General features: G+C 51.1%; 7 protein-coding genes across 7 annotated transcripts; 2 read left to right on the top strand and 5 right to left on the bottom strand.

Moving 5' to 3' along the window:
- Positions 1-2,173: 2,173 nt before the first annotated feature.
- FMAN_05910 (uncharacterized protein) lies at positions 2,174-5,235 on the top strand (the record flags this gene model as incomplete). The annotated part of the gene is made up of 2 exons (XM_041827374.1): positions 2,174-4,616; positions 4,664-5,235. 2 exons carry the CDS (start codon positions 2,174-2,176, stop codon positions 5,233-5,235), a joined length of 3,015 nt encoding a protein of 1,004 aa, XP_041678344.1.
- A 672-nt stretch (positions 5,236-5,907) lies between these two features.
- Positions 5,908-7,947, bottom strand: FMAN_05911 (putative nucleolar protein; the record flags this gene model as incomplete). Its single annotated transcript, XM_041827373.1, has 1 exon — positions 5,908-7,947. The coding sequence occupies one exon, from the start codon at positions 7,945-7,947 to the stop codon at positions 5,908-5,910; it is 2,040 nt and encodes a 679-aa protein (XP_041678343.1).
- Positions 7,948-8,415: 468 nt separating this feature from the next.
- Positions 8,416-9,077, top strand: FMAN_05912 (uncharacterized protein; the record flags this gene model as incomplete). Its single annotated transcript, XM_041827372.1, has 2 exons — positions 8,416-8,526; positions 8,577-9,077. 2 exons carry the CDS (start codon positions 8,416-8,418, stop codon positions 9,075-9,077), a joined length of 612 nt encoding a protein of 203 aa, XP_041678342.1.
- Positions 9,078-9,451: 374 nt separating this feature from the next.
- On the bottom strand, positions 9,452-10,382 carry FMAN_05913 (Cofilin; the record flags this gene model as incomplete). Its single annotated transcript, XM_041827371.1, has 6 exons — positions 9,452-9,592; positions 9,660-9,708; positions 9,777-9,850; positions 9,915-10,098; positions 10,314-10,324; positions 10,380-10,382. 6 exons carry the CDS (start codon positions 10,380-10,382, stop codon positions 9,452-9,454), a joined length of 462 nt encoding a protein of 153 aa, XP_041678341.1.
- Positions 10,383-11,494: 1,112 nt separating this feature from the next.
- FMAN_05914 (putative heat-shock protein hsp60) lies at positions 11,495-13,366 on the bottom strand (the record flags this gene model as incomplete). The annotated part of the gene is made up of 3 exons (XM_041827370.1): positions 11,495-13,011; positions 13,064-13,205; positions 13,262-13,366. The coding sequence occupies 3 exons, from the start codon at positions 13,364-13,366 to the stop codon at positions 11,495-11,497; spliced, it is 1,764 nt and encodes a 587-aa protein (XP_041678340.1).
- Positions 13,367-14,417: 1,051 nt separating this feature from the next.
- Positions 14,418-15,930, bottom strand: FMAN_05915 (uncharacterized protein; the record flags this gene model as incomplete). The annotated part of the gene is made up of 2 exons (XM_041827369.1): positions 14,418-15,709; positions 15,774-15,930. The coding sequence occupies 2 exons, from the start codon at positions 15,928-15,930 to the stop codon at positions 14,418-14,420; spliced, it is 1,449 nt and encodes a 482-aa protein (XP_041678339.1).
- Positions 15,931-16,861: 931 nt separating this feature from the next.
- On the bottom strand, positions 16,862-17,441 carry FMAN_05916 (uncharacterized protein; the record flags this gene model as incomplete). Its single annotated transcript, XM_041827368.1, has 4 exons — positions 16,862-16,887; positions 16,939-17,213; positions 17,267-17,319; positions 17,370-17,441. 4 exons carry the CDS (start codon positions 17,439-17,441, stop codon positions 16,862-16,864), a joined length of 426 nt encoding a protein of 141 aa, XP_041678338.1.
- Positions 17,442-17,966: the final 525 nt, after the last annotated feature.

The raw sequence follows: 17,966 nt of genomic DNA, 5'->3' as shown, positions 1-17,966 counted from the left end.
ACCTCAAACTGGGTATCGGGTTCGCTCCATCAGCTTCTTTGTTGTTGTGTAAGCTTGTTTGTTGGTGGTGCTTGGACCATTTCCCTTTGAGCGATCCGTGAAGCTCTGCTTATATAGAAAGGGGGCTTGGGCGTAGCTCAAAAGATCGTCCCACAGGCGGGAAATGATAAGAGAAAGAGAGGAATTCTTTGGTGTTGTTAAAGTTTACGTTTCTCCATGTTATTTAATAAGTTGATTTGGTGTAGGCAGCCGTTCCACCTGGAGCCATTCGCGGAATGCATTCATGTACAATGAAGCTGGAGCGGTTGGCTACAGGCTGCAACTCATTTTAGGCGAGGCCTATTCAGGGCAGCTCTAGCCTCTAGGCACCTCCGAGCCACATGGATGGATCCGCTTCAGGAACATGAGGTACCTACGGAGTACTGTGAATCAACCTCGGCCAGTGTAAGCTGGGACCAAGAATTTTGGCCTTGTCCGGTTAGTTAGGTACCTTAGTTTACAAAGTGCTGATCCTTTGATGATCCTTTAGATCAATCAATCTATTAACAGTATAAATACCATTGTAAAACTCAATATCGGTGAAGTATGAAAAAAAATGTTGGCGTTGTTCGTAACCGTGACCCATTCCATAAGCCCAAGTCTGGATGAACCAGTCCCGTAAAAGAGCCTATGGATACCTATTTGTGTCTTGCAAGACGCCTCTTACAGCTGGAACATTTACTAGCGGCCTTCCCTCGATGGGCTTCAACTTCAGAAATCTCAGGCATGAGATCGTGCCTAGAACTGGCTGGTGGAGTGAGAAGCCGGTATATAATCGTATACTAATATTCTCGACGAGACATGTTGGAGGGAGGTTAATCTATGCGGGACAGTGGCATGGGGACGACCAGATCATCATCATAATATAATAATAATAATAGCCAGGGGTGTGGTGTGTTCAGGTTTTTACCTTTGTGAGATCACCCAAGATCGTCCAGGCACGCCAGGCACAAGATATGGAGGCGAAAAGCTTGGAAAACAAGCTGAATTAAGCTGACGGAGCTGGCTCTTAAGCAACCAGCCACCAAACGCAAACTGGTGACGTCCTGAGAAGAAAACTTCGACTTGTCGCGACTATGACGCGTGAAGGTTTGGCCAATCGGGCGGTTCCTCTCGCCTCAAACGGTTCTGCTTCCACAAGCAAGAATCCCACCTGCATTGCTTTCGCAGCTAATAAACTGGTTTGTGCAACAGCAGTCACGTGTAACCACTCCAAACCTGCCTCCGAATTTTCCTCCAAAGGTCTGGTCACATTCTGGTCCGTCCAGGAGAGTCCTTTTCAGGTGTAGCGCCTGTAAGCATTCGGGCGTAGTGCTTAAATAGCGCAGCAGCCAAGAGCTGACCACTTGTCCAGGTGTCCTGTGTGGAGCCACCTCTAGCGATAACAGTGCCCAGCAACTGATGGCTACAGTGGGTACGTCCCTTAACAGCTAGCGGGGACCACCTCCAGCCACGCTCAGAGTTACCCCCCAGCCTTCCATTTCTCTACCAAGCTGGAGTGGACGGGGAGTGGAGTGCAGTTGTGATTCACAGAGCACCTCACCTCAGTCAGTCACCCACCAAACCTAGAGCCCAAACTAAACAAACCAATCCACCTCATCCACCGCCGACCGCATTCCTGACCTTTGCATCCTGTCTCGCACGTCACCCTCTCGACCATCAAAAAAATCCTCACCTACAGATATCAAATTCGGTTTCCCTCTTCGAACGAGCTTTTCCTGTGTCGATCTTGGTTTTTGTTTGTCCACCCGCTCGCAATACACGGCGACTTGTCGACGGTTTTCTTTGTTACTATTATCAACACATTTCGCTTCGCTTCTTCTCGCACATTTGAATACTTGATCAGCGATTCGCACAAAGCGACTACAAACGCATCTGCACCATTCGCGAAGCCCTTTCCTACGATTCGTCGATTTTTTTTTTGTCTACTTTTCTTGACGCAGCTTTCTCCTCAAACGTCACATTGTCACGCTTGAAGGATATGCTATTGTATGCGGGGAACAATTGCCATTGACAATAATGACTACACGCAATTGACATCGCGTCCCCAACAGCCAGGCCAACCAACACGATTTGCCAAACTTTGGCCTCAGAATATAGATTGCGTACTACATACAGCAGCACATTCACTACCATGGAGCCCTTGCGACTTAAGCCCAGACAGCCCATCGAGGCCGACATAGAGAATTGGGACGACGATGACTTCGTGGTAGAAGGCGACGATTTATCCTTCCGCAGCCCATCTACTGCCACAAACAATCCTTCACGACCATCCTCTTCAAGACGACGCGATTCTGGGTCATCCCACTTTTCATTTAGATCTGAACTTGAAGGAGAAGAAGAGCAACATGTCCATATCCCGGGAGATGACGAGAAGTCAACGCTGGATGCCATCGCCGCAGCCCAAAGTGCCGGCATCCCATTACCATTAAATGTTCCATCTTCTGCTCTTATGGGAGGGACTATCAAACGTCTCGGTGGACGAAAGATTCGCAAGATCATTCAAGACGATTGGGAGAACGACCTAGAGATCCCTGACTCTTCACAGGGCTTGAAGATGAAGAAGCCAGAGCCACCCAAGTCTCCCGAGACCTCGCGACATGTCAGCTTTGGATCTACACATACTAGCCCTATGAGCTGGGGCAACTCACCCCCTACTTCTCCGTTTGACAAAGTCAACCGACGTGAGTCTACTCAATCAATCCAGTCTATACAAAGCATGCAGTCTATTCAGTCTGCCACAAGTAGTCTTTCTGCCGCCATAAATCTGGATAGATTTAAAGACGCTGATGACGACGACTTTTTTGGAGACGGAGGAGATACTATTAGAGCCTCCAAGAACCGTCAACTTCCAAAACCTGTTTCTTTTATCACACCACCTACTCCTCAGAGAGAAGCCAAAACCTCCAACCCGGAGGATGATTTCGAGATGGATCTTGAGCTTCCATCAGACGGAAAACTTAAACTTTCCACCAGAAAGGAGATCCCCAAGACACCGTCCAACCAGTCAGAGGATCTGGACTGGGGAGAAGGAAGCTTGGGCACTCGATATGGTGGGACCAGGCGAGACGCTCGCTCTGCCCGAAGCTCGGCGGCTTCTGCGCTTAGCCCAAGTGTGTCAAGTTCCATCACTGCTGAAAGTGAGGATGAAACCTTTGATGGACTTGTCCTTCCCCCAGGGCCTGTCAACTGGACTGAGAGGCTTCAGCAGAGGCGGAAGAGTCGATCGCCCAACCGCATCTCTGAAGAACCTATTGTACCCGCAAAGAAGATCCCAGCAGCTGAGGCCGATAAGCCTGATTTTCTTGACGGTCTTGACCTCGGCGAAGGAGATGTCTTTGATTCGAGCAAGCTCACTCTACACAAGAATGTCAGAGTCAAGGAAACACGACCGGCGAGTCCTGCTCGACCCAAAGCGGCAGTGTCGCTCACATTTACACACAAACCACTCAATTCAACTCGGATACCTCGGTTGAACCACCATGAGCGAACACACTCAACATCGCTGGAGCCTGTCTCTGAGAGTGGCGGTCCCATCCCGCAGCGCACTCGTCGCTCTCATTCTAGATTGGGTCACTCATCCCAATCCTCTATCGTCAGCCTGCCAACTCCCACTACAACCTCGCCATCTCATGGACTGCCGCCCACTCCACGCAGGAGGGAGGTTAATCTTCGCACCTCTACAAATTCACTTCGAACTGAGCCTACAACCACTAGTGCTCAGCTCCTTAAGCAGAAACGCTCTCTACCTGTAATTCGTGGACCGGCCAAGCAGCCTTCCTACCGTCATGAGAGACCTCCTTCAAGGTCGGAGAACAATCGACCATCGTCTGCTGTGAGGCCAAAGACTCCCACGGAACGTCAGCGACATGGAACGACAGATAGCCCGGCAACCGTCCGCAAGTCTCACCTGCCATTTCTGCCTGCCGGCGCTTCTCAGTCACAGTCACAGCACGTTGCTACCAAGCAGACTCGCGGATTCCGTCGACATGATTCAGACAATTCTATCGGTTCTATTGACCTCCGCCCCAACTCTCGTACACTTTCCCGATCGACAATGCGATCACCCAGTCCGAACCATCGTCACCGCGCCACTGCCGATACTTGGGAGCGTCTGAGCAAGCCAAAGAACAAAAAGAACTTCGGCGATGGCCACGAACTGGACGGCTTTGATGATTTGCCCACATCTAAAGAAACTGAGACGAGGTACCTGAAGCAACCGACTAGCTCAGGACCAAAAGTTGCTTTGCGTAACAAGCTGTACCAAAATGTTCTGCCAGACAGGAACACTACCATGTCTCCATCAATCCCTCCTACCCCTCGACCATCTTTCACTCCTCACTTTGCTCGTGACACTGCTGCAAGTAGAATTGCCCGGGAGACTGCGCTGGCTCAACGGGTACCTAGCAGTGGCCCATTGACGCCTCTAAGCTCCCAGCGTGTCGCTCACCTCTCATCGCGAGGCAATCTGACTCCTACCATCCCTCAGTCAAACATTCGATCGAGAAAGCACAAGCGACCACAACAGACCAAGCCACACCTAATCTCAAACTTGAACAGTGGCAAAGAGTCGAAGAGTAAGCTTACCAGACCTCGCGTTGATACTATCGCTAACAAAAACTAGTGGTGAATGGTATGTTCTACAATGCAGATACCTACAGATGGGAAGGCAATGAGAACGCCCTCAATGTTTTTGAACCCCCTGTACAAACACCTACTCAGGCTGTTGTCTCAAGCAATACCCGCGAGAAGGAAACGTCGACACCTCGTCCTGCACTCATTACCAATATTAGCGCCACCAAGGGCGTTCAAGTTGTCGGTGGCATGGTTTTTGATCCACAGAACATGTGCTGGCTTAAACTTGATACTCCTGCTAAACCTACCTCTGAGACCAGCGACACTATGGATGGCTTCGACGCGCTGGACGACGAAGACGTTTTCAAGGATATCCCTGATCTGGAAGATAACACTGCCGACGATGAGGGCGCCCAGGGTCGCGTTAGCGATATCAAGGATGAGTGGCTCGTCGGCGAGGAATTTGACGTTGGGCCTGAATTCATCAGGCGACAACGAGAAGAAGAAGATCGGTGGAGGAAGAAGTGCGAGAAATGGATCGGCCGAGGATCCAGAGATCGCGAAACTTGGCGTTGGACGATACGCGAGCTTGTCTCGCAGTTTGACGATTTGGCTATGTGAGAAAACTCGAGCCTCGCGGCTCTTTACCCTTCTTCGGCATCACCGTTAAGCAACAACTTGTAATACGCACACTCACCATGCCGAGCAGTTGTGGATACACACAATATGGCAGAGTCACCTACACGATTTATGGAACAAACAACTGATGGTCATGAAAGGGATTACGGCTGGATACCCCGGGTGGTTTGGGTCGACATGACTCACTCTGGTTTTTTGATATTTTTGTTGCACTATTTTGTTTTGTTTTTTCTTGCCAGCGCCAAAGGGATATTGATGACGACCATGTACTATATGGCAAAAAAGGGTTGGGCTGGCTTTGGGTTCTGGGGAATGATAGAAAAAAATGGCAGCCAGCGGCAAACCCCCTTACGGCTGGGAAGCTGGGCTATTTAATGACGAGATGAACTTTACGACCTGCTTTATTACCCACAACATTCTTTTGTTCATTTCTTTTGTGTTCTAGTTAGATTTTATATCAAATGAGATGCCTATAACAGAACGAGAATGCTCCTTGCAGTTGAAACTGTCGTGATATGAATGGACTCCAAACACTTTTGTTTATTATCTAGCGTACAATATAAAAAACCCTCTACGTGAACAACACTAATAGTCGTCAAACTCATATCCATTTTTAGAAAAAGAAACTCCCGCGAATGGTCGAGCAGTTGGTATCTACTTCTGCTTCGTCATCTCCTTCTCCTTCTTTGCCTTTTTGCTGTTACTTTTAGGATCCAGACCCCTTCGGCGCATGGCATTCCTTCGTCCCTTCTCCATGTACTCCTTATCCTCTTCCTCGTCCCAGCCGCCAAAGTCGTCGTCGGGCTTCGTCTTGCCTGTCTCCTCATCATCTGTGGCGATAGGCGTTCTGTCGATGACCTCGTCTTCATCAGCGGGGCCAGTAGAACGGTCACGAGCGTTGGACGCGTTGGCGGGCGTGGGGCCGATCTTATGGAACTTGGCAACAAAGAAACCGTCCACGTTGTAGGTATGAGGGTAGTATCGGCGGGTGTGGCGCATAGAGGGATCGAACTTCTTGCCCATGTAGCTGGTGAAGCCCTCCTTTCCAAATGCGAGACCAGCATCGACGAGGCGAACATTCGGGCGACGAGAGAGGGCGTATTGAACGACTTGTTCGTTCTCCTCGACGGTGACGGAACAGGTTGAGTAAACAATGTAACCGCCCGTCTTGGAGCTATGGTTGACTGAGTCGATGGCGGCGAGAACAAGCTGCTTTTGAATATGGGGGAGTTGCATGAAGTCGCGCTCTGTCTTGTTGGTCTTGACACTAGGATCCTTTGCAATAACACCAGTTCCAGAGCAGGGAGCATCGAGAAGAACACGGTCGAAGCCGCCCATAGGCTTGGGGAACTCACGGGCATCATAGTTTGAGACAATGACGTTGCGCGTTCCAAGACGGTGAATGTTACCGATGAGACCCTTAGCACGAGCCTTGTTAGGATCGTTGGCCACGACGATGCCGGTGTTCTTCATCATAGCAGCCATGTAAGTAGTCTTTCCACCGGGAGCAGCGGCCATATCAAGCACGCGCTCGTTCTCCTGGGGGTCGAGAGCCATGCAGGGCAAGAAAGAGGAGGCAGCTTGGAGAATGTAGTGACCGGCAAGATACTCAGGAGTAGCACCGAGGGGTACGCTGCTCTCGAAGACCTGGAGACCAACCTTGGACCACTTTCCGACGGGCTCAAGAGTAACGCCACGGTTGATAAGAGCCTGGGCGAGATCACGACGATGAGTGCGCAGAGTGTTTGTGCGAATGACGACAGGACGGGCTGACTCGTTAGCCTCAAAGAAAGCAAAAGCCTCGCGAGGGGTGAAGAGGTTGAAGAGCTTCTCAGCGAGATACTCAGAGTAGCCATAGTATGAGCAAATATCCTTGATAAGTTGTGATGTATACTCGACTCTTGAACGTCCCTCCTCGGACAGGTTGGTGAAGTCGTCGAGGACGCGGATGGTTTCGGTGATTCTTGTGCGCAGAAGTTGCAAGTCGGGGGCTAGGAGGGCGTTTGTCTTCTTTGAGAGCTCATCGTCGCTGTCTTCGTCAGACAGAATGTGAGGCTTGTCTCCGTGGATGTTGGTCTGGAGAGCCTCTTGTGCCATCTCAGCCTCAGCTTCGGCAGCTTCCTCTGCCATTTGAGCATCCAATTTCCTCGAAAGACCCGCGATGTTGGCGGCTGTGAGTTTCTCCTCGGCGTCGGACTCGTCCTCGTCCTCAGAGAACATAGCTTTCGTGTTCTTGCCTCCAGCATCTTCGTCAGAGTCGAATACAGAGTCATCGTCGTCTGAGCCGAGGAAATCGTCGCCGAGTCCGGCGCCGCCCTCCAGATCTGAATCGTCCTCGAGATCTTCAAGGTCAAACTCATCGTCCATCTCCTCATCGGACACGTCCTCCAGCGCCGGCGCCGGGGCCTTCTTGCTCTTCTTCACCTTGCCATTGGCCTTTGGCTCTGGAGCAGGCGCCGCAGCCTTTGCAGACTTGGCAACTTTTGTCTTCTTGACATCCTTCTTAGCGGCGACGCCATTTCTCTTGGGCTCGATGACCGTCCTCTCCTTTGTGTTGGTCTTTCGCTTCTTCTTCTCGGGCGCCTCGACGACGGGATCGACAGGTAGACCGGCCTTGCGCTTAAGTTTTGCAAAGTGTTCCTCGGAAAGGGGTTGAGGAGGACCCTGCTTCTTCATACGACGTCCAACACCCATTTTGAAGTGAAACGAACAACAATTGAAAGGTTGTCAAGAAATTAGTTCGACCGAGATGCAAAACAGATCTGGTCTTGGTTCTTGGGCCTAGGAAAAGTTACAATAGATCGCGCCCCGCCGAAACTTTTTTCTGCGCGCGCTGCGATTACCAGGGTCCGATAAGCGGCAGAACTTCGTATCGGATCGCGGGAAAAGTGCCTTATGTAATCGTTGGTGGGGCAGCTTGAGCTTGCTCTGTTGGGTGTGTTCAATGACGATAGTTGATGAAGCTGGCTAGAACCTACTAACTATTGAACAGTTTCCATTACTGCGAGTTAGAGACCCATAGCATCTTCAGTATACTTTTAGAGCCCTATACATTCGAAATACTACCTCTAATATCCTCCAACTTTCTCACCCCTCCATTCATTATCGTCGCTCAACCTCGCCTCCGTCGACCTAGCAGTCTACCACAACGAAGCCATCATCATGTCTGAGACCGCTTTCGCCCAAACATTTCTGGCGTCGCTAGAGTCGCGGCCTGTCCGACTCTCTGCCGACCATGTCGAAGACCCCAAGACTTATCCTGCTCGGCCACCTGTACGGACTTGATACTCTTCCTCCAGAACATATGCTAATGCCAGCTCCAGTACATCATCCCCCGCATGCCCAAGGCCATGAGGAAACCCAACAATCTCGCTCCCGGTTCCGAACGAAGCATCACTGTGTCACTCAAGTCGCTTCGTAACCCTCCCCTGAGCATCAAGCTCACTTCTCAACCCCTAAACACCTCAATCCTGGACATCAAGGCCAATATCGAGAAGCAGACAAGGATACCGGCCGCTAAGACTAAGTTGTTGCACAACAAGAAGCCTATCCCTGATAGCAAGATTCTTAAGGATCTACTAGGCGAGACGGATATGTCTATTGAGTTTACGGTAATGGTTATTGGAGGCGCCGCTGCTATTCCACCAGAAGAGCCTGAGGCCACCCCTGAGGCCCAACCCGTAGGCGCCCAAGCCTTACACACGGAGGCCTTCTGGAGTGACCTGAGAGGATTCTTGATGCAACGACTAAAGGACGAAGCTGAGGCCGAACGTCTCTCTGAGCTTTTCAAATCAAGTTGGGAGTCGAGTCAAGCAAACCCATAGAGGGCGACGACGTTTAGAAGCAATGAGAGCATGACAAAGACACTCGAATAGATAGATGATAAAATGCCAATAGTTGCCACATACCAGCATGCGGTTTCATTTCCCGTGGTACGTACGATACATGGTCAATGTCGGCAATTGTGCGAATTCAGGTCTCGCCCCCAGAAGCAAACTCGCTGGTTTGCGTCCCTGAAGGAAACGAAACATTTCATTGTCCCCACGCGTTTGTTCCACCCCCTTCACTATGCACTCCTACTCATTTGCTTGTTTTGGTGTCTCAACTCTTGAAACAGCCATAGGTATGTTCAAATTCCATGTCCACCCGCTTCTATATGGGAGCGCGGGCGGCTATTGGATCGTCGGTGACAGCGCGCTTAACCAGCAAGACCCTTGCTGACGGTCTTGAGGATGGAGTCGTATTCGATGTCATCAGTGTCGTTGGCCTGGAGCTCGGTGGCAATGCCAGTGAGCGATCGCTTAAGAGCCTCCTTGGAGGAAGCGTAGATCATCTTGGGCTGCAGTTGGGTGTTAGTGGGTGCCCGAAGGAGACGCATTGCCAAGCAATATCGCGTATCTACGTACCTGAATACCGGCATCATCGGGAGACCAGGCAATGAAGGTGATCTTGTTTCTGTCCGATTGTCAGCGATTTGGGAGTATTGAATTGGGCCACGTGCAGGCCGGGGGAGGACTGCATACCGGATACCGTCGCCGGAGGCCAGGCTGTACTCGAAGTCGTAGACGGCGTAACGGGGACCCTTGCCAACAGCGCCCTACAAGAGATGTTAGAATTGGTGATTCGGCCTCATTCTACGTTTGTCGGATTGGCAGGCGTACAGTTCGGCTCTTGGAGGTAGCGTTGACGAGCTTCTCACGGAAGTCCTCCCAGTCACTGTTGTCGGAGGCGTGCTCGACAACGATCTCCTTGTAGTCGTCGGAGAGCTTGTAGACGATGTACTTGTACTTCTTGCTAAGCTTCAGGTCGTTGAAGGCAGTTATGCAGTCCTGCGAAACGGTGGCACTGTATTTCGAAAAAGCAAAGTTCAACGTTAGCGCCGTTGTCTCAAATAATGCTGTCTAGGTAGCTATTGCGTGTTTGTGCCCCGCGCTAGGCGTCATAATCATGGTCGAGGGGGAGGGGAGATGAGCAGCGAAGCGAGGCTCAGCCGCGGGGAAGTGAGGATTTAATGGGCGCGCGAGGGTCAAATAGCTGAAGAAGAGAGCGGCAAGACGAACCCGGATTGAGACTGTGGATTATCATTAGATTCAGGGCATTTTTGGCGGCTTTATAGGGAAGCTTACCATGATTGCGGTCTACGTCAGGAGACGGGATGTTTAGGATGAGGGGTGGACGGGCTGGCGGGGAGCTCTGAGTTAGCTATAGACCTCAAGTACAGGGTGTAAGAGGATGGAATCCTGGTTGAGGGTGGAGGAGAGCAAGAGGCTCTCGGCGTACGTACAGAGTAGATTGAGGTGTAGGAGAGAAAATCGACAGTCTCACGATGTAGAGCGAAGCGAAGCAAAAGGACAAAGTCGATGGAAATGGGCGTGAGAGTGAGTGGGTTGTATCTCTTGGGTTAGTTCGGTTTAGGCGGTAGAAAGAGAGAATTGCCTTGTATTGTCCCATAGAAAGGCGGGGCCGTTGCGGGAGAAACTTGAGTCGAGTCTCCCCTCTCTTGGGTACCTACTCTTCTCCTCTTGGTCTTGGTGGGGGGGGGGGTTGCCTGTAAGGATAGCTTCACGTGACTGGACAAGAGTGTATGTCAGAAGAACATCACCTAGGTACAGGCAGGTGAGTAAGGTAATTACCTAGGTACTGATTTGGTTGAATACAACATGACTTGTATTGATATATTTCATGGCTTGTATTTACGCCAGACTCTTGTCTTGCGTTGGTTGGTATGTAACAGTATCTCTCAGTTACGAAACCGTCTATTGTTGGCATCTGTTCTTGAGACCGCCAAACTCACCCTTGTCGTAACTCGTCATCTCTTGTCTGTTCATGCAACAAACCCCTACCCTGTCTCGGCGACTCGGAGCTTGCCTTACACAAGAGATCCCATTGTAAACATATCAGCATGTTGCTAGCACTATGAACGTGAAGTCGCATACAAGATAAGAAACCAGATGTTTCAATGTCTTTCATTCTTGCCTCTCTTTTTAACTTTTAGTATCTCATATCTTTTCATGCTAATGCTACAATCAATGCTATAATACATGGCTTTCGAAATCTAGCCTGAAAATCCGTAAGGGGTATGAAGACAAATGTCGTGGTCCGACAACCGATAGAGAGGAGATGAGCTTGCAAGACCACTTTACCCGTCCCAAGATAACACGCAAACCATGGTGCGCCATTCATCCGTCCAGCTTTTTTTTTTAGTGATACAGCACAACATAAAGTCATATCATTCCGTCTTTTACATCATACCTCCCATACCGCCCATTCCTCCCATGCCACCCATGCCGCCCATAGGAGGACCACCAGCTCCCTTCTCCTCGGGGGCATCAACGATGGCAACCTCAGTGGTGCCCAGAAGAGAGGCAACACCGCTAGCATCGATGAGACCAGTGCGGACGACCTTGAAGGGGTCAAGGATACCGGCGTTGATCATGTCAACGTACTCGCCCTTGGAGCTATCGAAACCCTTGTTGAAGTCACCAGCGTGCTCGTCAGTGAGCTTACCGACAACGACGGAGCTCTCAAGACCGGCGTTCTCGATGATGGTTCGGGCAGGGCGTGTAATGGCGTTCTTGACGATGCTGACTCCGAGCTGCTGGTCGAAGTTGGCAGTAGGAACCTCGTTCAGGGCGTGGGCTGAGGCCTTGATAAGAGCAGTACCACCACCGGGCAGGATACCCTCCTCAACGGCGGCACGGGTGGCGTTCAGGGCATCGACGAATCGGTCCTTCTTCTCGCCGACCTCAACCTCGGAGGAGCCACCAACCTTGATGACGGCAACACCGCCAGAGAGCTTAGCAAGACGCTCCTGGAGCTTCTCCTTCTCATACTCAGAGGTGGTAGGGTCAGCAATGACGCCACGGATCTGCTCGCATCGCTGAGCAATGGCGTCCTTGCTGCCGCTGCCGTTCAGGACAATGGTGTCCTCCTTTGTGATGGTGATAGAACCGGTAGAGCCGAGCATGTCAGGGGTGGCCTTGTCAAGCTTGATATCAAGCTCATCAGTGAAGACAGTACCGTCGGTGAGGATAGCAAGATCGCCGAGGATGGACTTGCGGTTGTCACCGAAGCCGGGGGCCTTGACAGCGGCAACCTGGAGCTGGCCACGGAGCTTGTTCAGAATGCAAACAGCGAGAGCCTCACCCTCAATGTCCTCAGCAATGATGACAAGAGGTCGTCGCTGCTGTGTAGAGACCTCAAGAGCAGGGATGATGTCCTGAACAGCAGAGATCTTCTTCTCAGAGAGAAGGATGAGAGGGTTCTCAAACTCGACCTTCTGGGACTTGGTATCGGTGATAAAGTAGGGGGAGACGAAGCCACGGTCGAATCGCATACCCTCGGTGACTTCGAGCTCGTCGGCAACGGTCTTGCCCTCCTTGCAGGTGATGACACCCTCCTTGCCGACCTTCTCCATGGCGTTGGCAATCATCTGGCCGATGTGGACATCACCGTTGGCGGAGATGGTAGCGACCTGAGCGATCTCAGCGCTGGTGGTAATATCACGCTTGTTCTTCTGGAGGAACTCGACGACGGCCTCAACAGCAGCCTGGATGCCGCGGCGGAGGTCCATAGGGTTGCAGCCAGCGGCGACGTTCTTGACGGTCTCGGAGAAGATGGCACGGGCGAGAACGGTAGCGGTGGTGGTACCGTCACCAGCAACCTCGTTGGTCTTGGAAGCAACATCTTGGAGGAGCTTAGCACCGAGGTTCTCGAACTTGTCCTTGAGGCTGACAGCGCGGGCAACGGTCACACCATCTGTAATAAGTTAGTTGAAAGCATGGGAATGGTCAATGAGGCTTCTACGAACCCTTGGTGATCTTGGGAGATCCAAAGCTGGACTCAATGAGGACGTTTCGGCCCTTAGGACCGAGGGTAGTAGCAACCGCCTTAGCGAGGGTATCGACACCAGCGAGGAGAGCAGCACGGCCCTCAACACCGAACTTGAGCTCCTATACAGTGAATTAGCATACAATTGGAATCTTGTGACGCCGTAGTATTATCATACCTTGTGAGCAAATCGGACCTGCTGGCTGAGGCTGCCAGCTCGGTACTTGGTAGCCGCTGAGGAGAGGACGGAAGCCCGAGCCCGGGTGCTCAATGCGCGCTGCATGATTGTGGAATTAGGAAGGGGTATATGGGGAGAATTACAAGCAAAGGAGAAAAAAGAGAAACGCTCGTGAGGAATTCGACCTGGGGATGTAGGACGGACGAGTCAGAATCAGGTTCAGAGGAGGAGAGGGTTAGAGTGAGGGAGACGAAAGGTTGATATGATGGCGACTGAGAAGCTCTCAAAAAAATGGAATCGTCCCCGTCGCTCGGAGTGTCGGTCTCGGCAAAACCCAGCTGCGAGGCTAGCCCTGATACGTACTAGCGCCACCGGCCAACGATTTCTACACCTTTCCAACGACGTCTGTGAGACTCGCTGCTAAATGCCCTGGAAGGCCTGAAGATGGGGCATTCGAAGGCCTGGAACTCCTATTACCGGCGCCGTAACCGAGGACGGCATACAGAACTGGCTTTTGACAGATCACGAGCGGCTTTCGATCTCCAGACCGAGACTCTTTTGCTCCACGGTGAACGACTCCACTGCCCGATGTTGCATGACAAATGGCCCATCTGGGGTTCGCTCGTTTTCCATGGGGCTCAACGGTGTAAGCTGGCTGGATAGATCAAGTGAAGATGCCGAGACTGTGTTTACACGATTTGTGTCATTAGATGTCCTATACTCATGAGATGACTGGCACTAGATAATGCAGCATTCAGAGATGGTCACATCTGACTCTATAATGTCTTTCAATCGTTCAATATGGCGAGGAATATCGGATTGACTAACCCAGACAGAAACTCCAAGCCAAAGACGCCAAAGGGCAACGACTCAATACCTTTAGATTGGGAATATCGAAACTGCCGTGGGTAGTGAATAGTTGAAGTCAAGAAACAACCGTGATGTTGAGATATACCATATAACTTAAAACAACCGAGTCTTGATTAAGACTAATCAAAATGCGAAAGTAATCGAAGTTCTATCTGAGTACAGTAAACTCAATGAGCAAAGCAAGTGTCAATCAGACCTTGTCACTACATACATCAAACTGATCAAACGTATTCCATCCCAAGACGGCAAGGTCTGCTACTACTCTGTTGCTCGTCCCTCCAGTCATTCACGAAGAGATGCGCTGGCGCTTGAACTTGCGCACCATGCGGTAGAGGGATGATCGCTCACTTCGCTCGGCCCTAGCGGAATCAACAGCGACGGCCTTCTTTTCCTGGGCCTCTTCAACCGGAGCGCTGATGGTTTTGGCATCAGGCTGCGGGTTGGCGATAGCCATCTGCTGGATTTGAAGAGCTTGCTCAATGAGCTCGCGAGCTTGTTTCTGGGAAGCTTCCTCTACAGCGCATCGGATGGTCTCAGGGAGTTGCTTCGACAAGTCGACGAAAAGCTGATTGGCAGAAGCGAGGGTCTGGGCGGTAGCCTGGTTGTTATAGATCTGAGGCTCAATAAGGTTACTTAAGTGGGTGACAGAAGCATTCATGACTCTGTTTTGCTGCTCTAGAGTGTCGGTCTGCTTCTTGAAGAAACGGCTCTGTTCCCGAAGGCTAGCCTTGTGATTCAGAAACATGCTGTGCTGCTGCAGGAAGAGGTCATTCTGCTGGCCTGCATGTAGCTGGAAGAGTCTGTTTTGCTCCTGAGTCTGGTGCTGAAAGACATCGGTCTGGTGCCGGAAGACATCGGTTTGCTGTCGCAGGAGACCGCTCTGCTGTTGAACAAGCCCATCAGTCTGTCGTTGGAACATGTCGTTCTGCTGCTGTAGAAGGGCAGTCTGCTCCTGGAAGACTTCGCCTTGTTTTTTGAGATTAGAAACGTTCATGCGGAGGGGTCCAGTGGCATCGGAGATGCCCTGCTCGATAGTATGCTCCACCATAGAGCACATATCATCGTGGGGTCCGATGAAGTCTTGTTGAGTAGGATTGGCGACCTCACGACGCTGGAGTATGTTGTTGCTAGCGTTGTAATAGCGCTGCTCAGCTTCCACAGCTTGAAGGTAGTGGTCAACACGTCGGGCGACTTCTTGATCAGTCTCACGCTTGAGAGATGCCTGACGGACCTGGATGCCGAGTGCAACCTGCTCGCGGAAGTGGGTGTACGATTGAGGAGCAGGAGCAAGGAGGTTGCCACGAAGGCGTCGAAGATAGGTGAGCGAGTTGAAGTCTTCGGCAACAGCATTGGCATCGAGAGTGGGCTCGTTGGTAGGGGGGAATTCTCCGTTGCGTCTGGCTTCAGCAACTTCGAGGGACATCATTTGAAGCTGACCAAAGCTATAGACCTGGCCATTACGCATGGTAAACGCAGAGGTAGAGTTCCAGCTGTTGTAAGGGTAGTTGGGAGTCTCGGGCCGGGAGAGGAAAGCCTCAATGGGCGACTCGGGGGGGGGTGCTGTCCATGCTTGAGATGCTACGCTTGGTGGAGATGCCACGCCCGACGGAGCCAATAGTCTCAGTTGTGGTGTAGCTCTCACTGGGAGCGGTCTTGCGATTGGCAACCATCTTCTCAAGATTGGCGACAACGGGAGACATGGGCTCATAATCAGGCATTGTCGTCTCAGCATCAAACTCGGAATCGCCGTCCTCAAAAGTGAAAGAGAGCGGATTACGGGCTGGAGTAGGACCCAACATGATGAAGATTTGTCGAACAGCAAGTAGCGAAGCTCAGAAGATGAAGCAGAAGTGTTGTGTGCTTTGGTATAAGCAAAGGTTGAGGTGAATGTGCCTTGAGAGAATGAGCTTGAGGTAGCAGAAGAAGAGCACTTTACTTACAGAAAGAGAATCAACGCTCAATTTGTCTTGAGTCTTTCAAGAAGAATCAGAAAGGAACGAAGCCTGCGATGGAGTTCGCTGTTGCAGAGAGAATGAGTGTTGGAGGAAGAGTGCGAAGTAATGGTGAATGTGGGAGAGGGAAGAGAAGAGACATGATCCCCCCCATGGGCGTAGAGTAGACCATGCATGTCCCCATTGATTAATTGACGGTCCCAACTACAATAGGAAATTCTGGCAGAATTACTATTGTTCAATTGACGCTCAAGTGTGACAATAGGAGGTGCATTTATGGAGTGGGGCTTGAAGCCATCACTGGCAGTGCCTGGCAGACAGCGGGAAATGTAAAATCGGGCTCTGTTAGTGGCTTTAAGGATACAAGGAGTTTAATTGAATGTAATGCTCAATTGAATGTTATTTCCGGTGAGTACCCGATATCATGCTTACGATTTGGCAGTCGAGGCTAGAAACAGATGTGGATGGGACGGGTGCTCATCCACCCTTGATACCAAAAGGCATTGCAAGCTCAAGTCACTGCTGAGAGGCGAGTATACGAGTGTGTATAATAGAGTGTGGTCATGTGAATTTGAAAGCACAGATTCGTTTCTTTAGTTGTTACTTGCATCTCTTGAGGCTATCCTCGATCCATGATCCTGATACCCCAACTTTGCGCATACGCTGTCACATCCTAATCAGATATCTAGCTGTCCATGAGATTGGCAAGACAAAACCCAGGCTGATGCTACTGTTCCAAATGTTCCTATCACCATGCACTGGGTCGTTGGATCTGGGCTTAGGAACCATCGGAAGCGGGCGCATCTATCGTCGAGGTTAGTAAACTATCGTGACCGAAACATCGAGGACGCATACCAGAGAGCGAGCCAGTAGAATCAGCCGATTCCTTCTCCTCTTCTTTCTTGACCTTGCTCTTGCTGGTAGGGGTCTTGGGCTTCACGTCTTCATCATCTTCAGACTCCTCCTTCTTGGCCTTGCGAGGAGTGGCTCGCTTCTTGGCACTTCCGGCGCCCTCGGCCTTGGCCTTGCGCTTGGGAGTTGAGGGGGCAGAGTCGGCCCCATTGCCGTTGGCGAGAGCACCAGGACGGCTGATGCCGTGGGCCTTGAGCATTCGCTCGTATCGCTTCTGACTGTTGCGTCGTGGGTTAGTGTTGATGATGGGGGAAAGGGAAGGGTGACTTACGCAGCGGCCTTGGAAACGATGCTGAGCTCCTCAGCAACAGCCTGGAAGTCGGGCTTGGTTTGTTAGCAGAGCAACATGAAACAAAAGATGGATCTGGACTTACTCGACCGTTGCTGGTATGTCCGATGCAGGACACAAGGAACTTGACCTGATCCGCAGGCTCTTGCTTGGACATCGTGGCGGTTGTCTGGGCTATGAGAGTGAGCGATGAGGCCGGTATGAATCCAATTCAAAGGGTCAAGGAGAAGAACAGGTCAAGGGTTTGTAGACTTACAGTGTTTGAGACTGATGTGGTCGTCTAGTGATGTGGTGCGGTTGAGGTGGGATGATCAAAGGCACAAAACTCAGATGGTGAGAGATTGAAAGAAATTATTCGGGGGAGACGATACAAGATGAGTCTATGTTTGCCTGGAGTAAATAGAGCAGGGAGAAAAGCAGAGAGGGACTAGAGGGCGGATGTGGCAGCAGGCAACGCTTATTTGGGGCAAATATCAACATCAGACGAAGTGGCACCAACCAAACAGCACAAGGAATACTGTTTGTGCATTAGCCGGGCAACTAAGCCCTGTGGAACAGACAATTAATATATGGAACTCAGTTATGAACAACTGAAGCTCGTCTATGCCGGAGCTGTGCCCACTTGACAGTGTTGCCAGCTGCCAGGTTGATTCCCTGGCTTGAATACCATTCAAGGATCAAT

This window comes from Fusarium mangiferae, assembly GCF_900044065.1.
Source record: "Fusarium mangiferae strain MRC7560 genome assembly, contig: FMAN_scaffold002, whole genome shotgun sequence".
Lineage (NCBI taxonomy): Eukaryota > Fungi > Ascomycota > Sordariomycetes > Hypocreales > Nectriaceae > Fusarium > Fusarium mangiferae.
The sequence above is the reverse complement of the archived record's forward strand: the minus strand, read 5'-3'. Positions and strand labels throughout refer to the sequence as shown.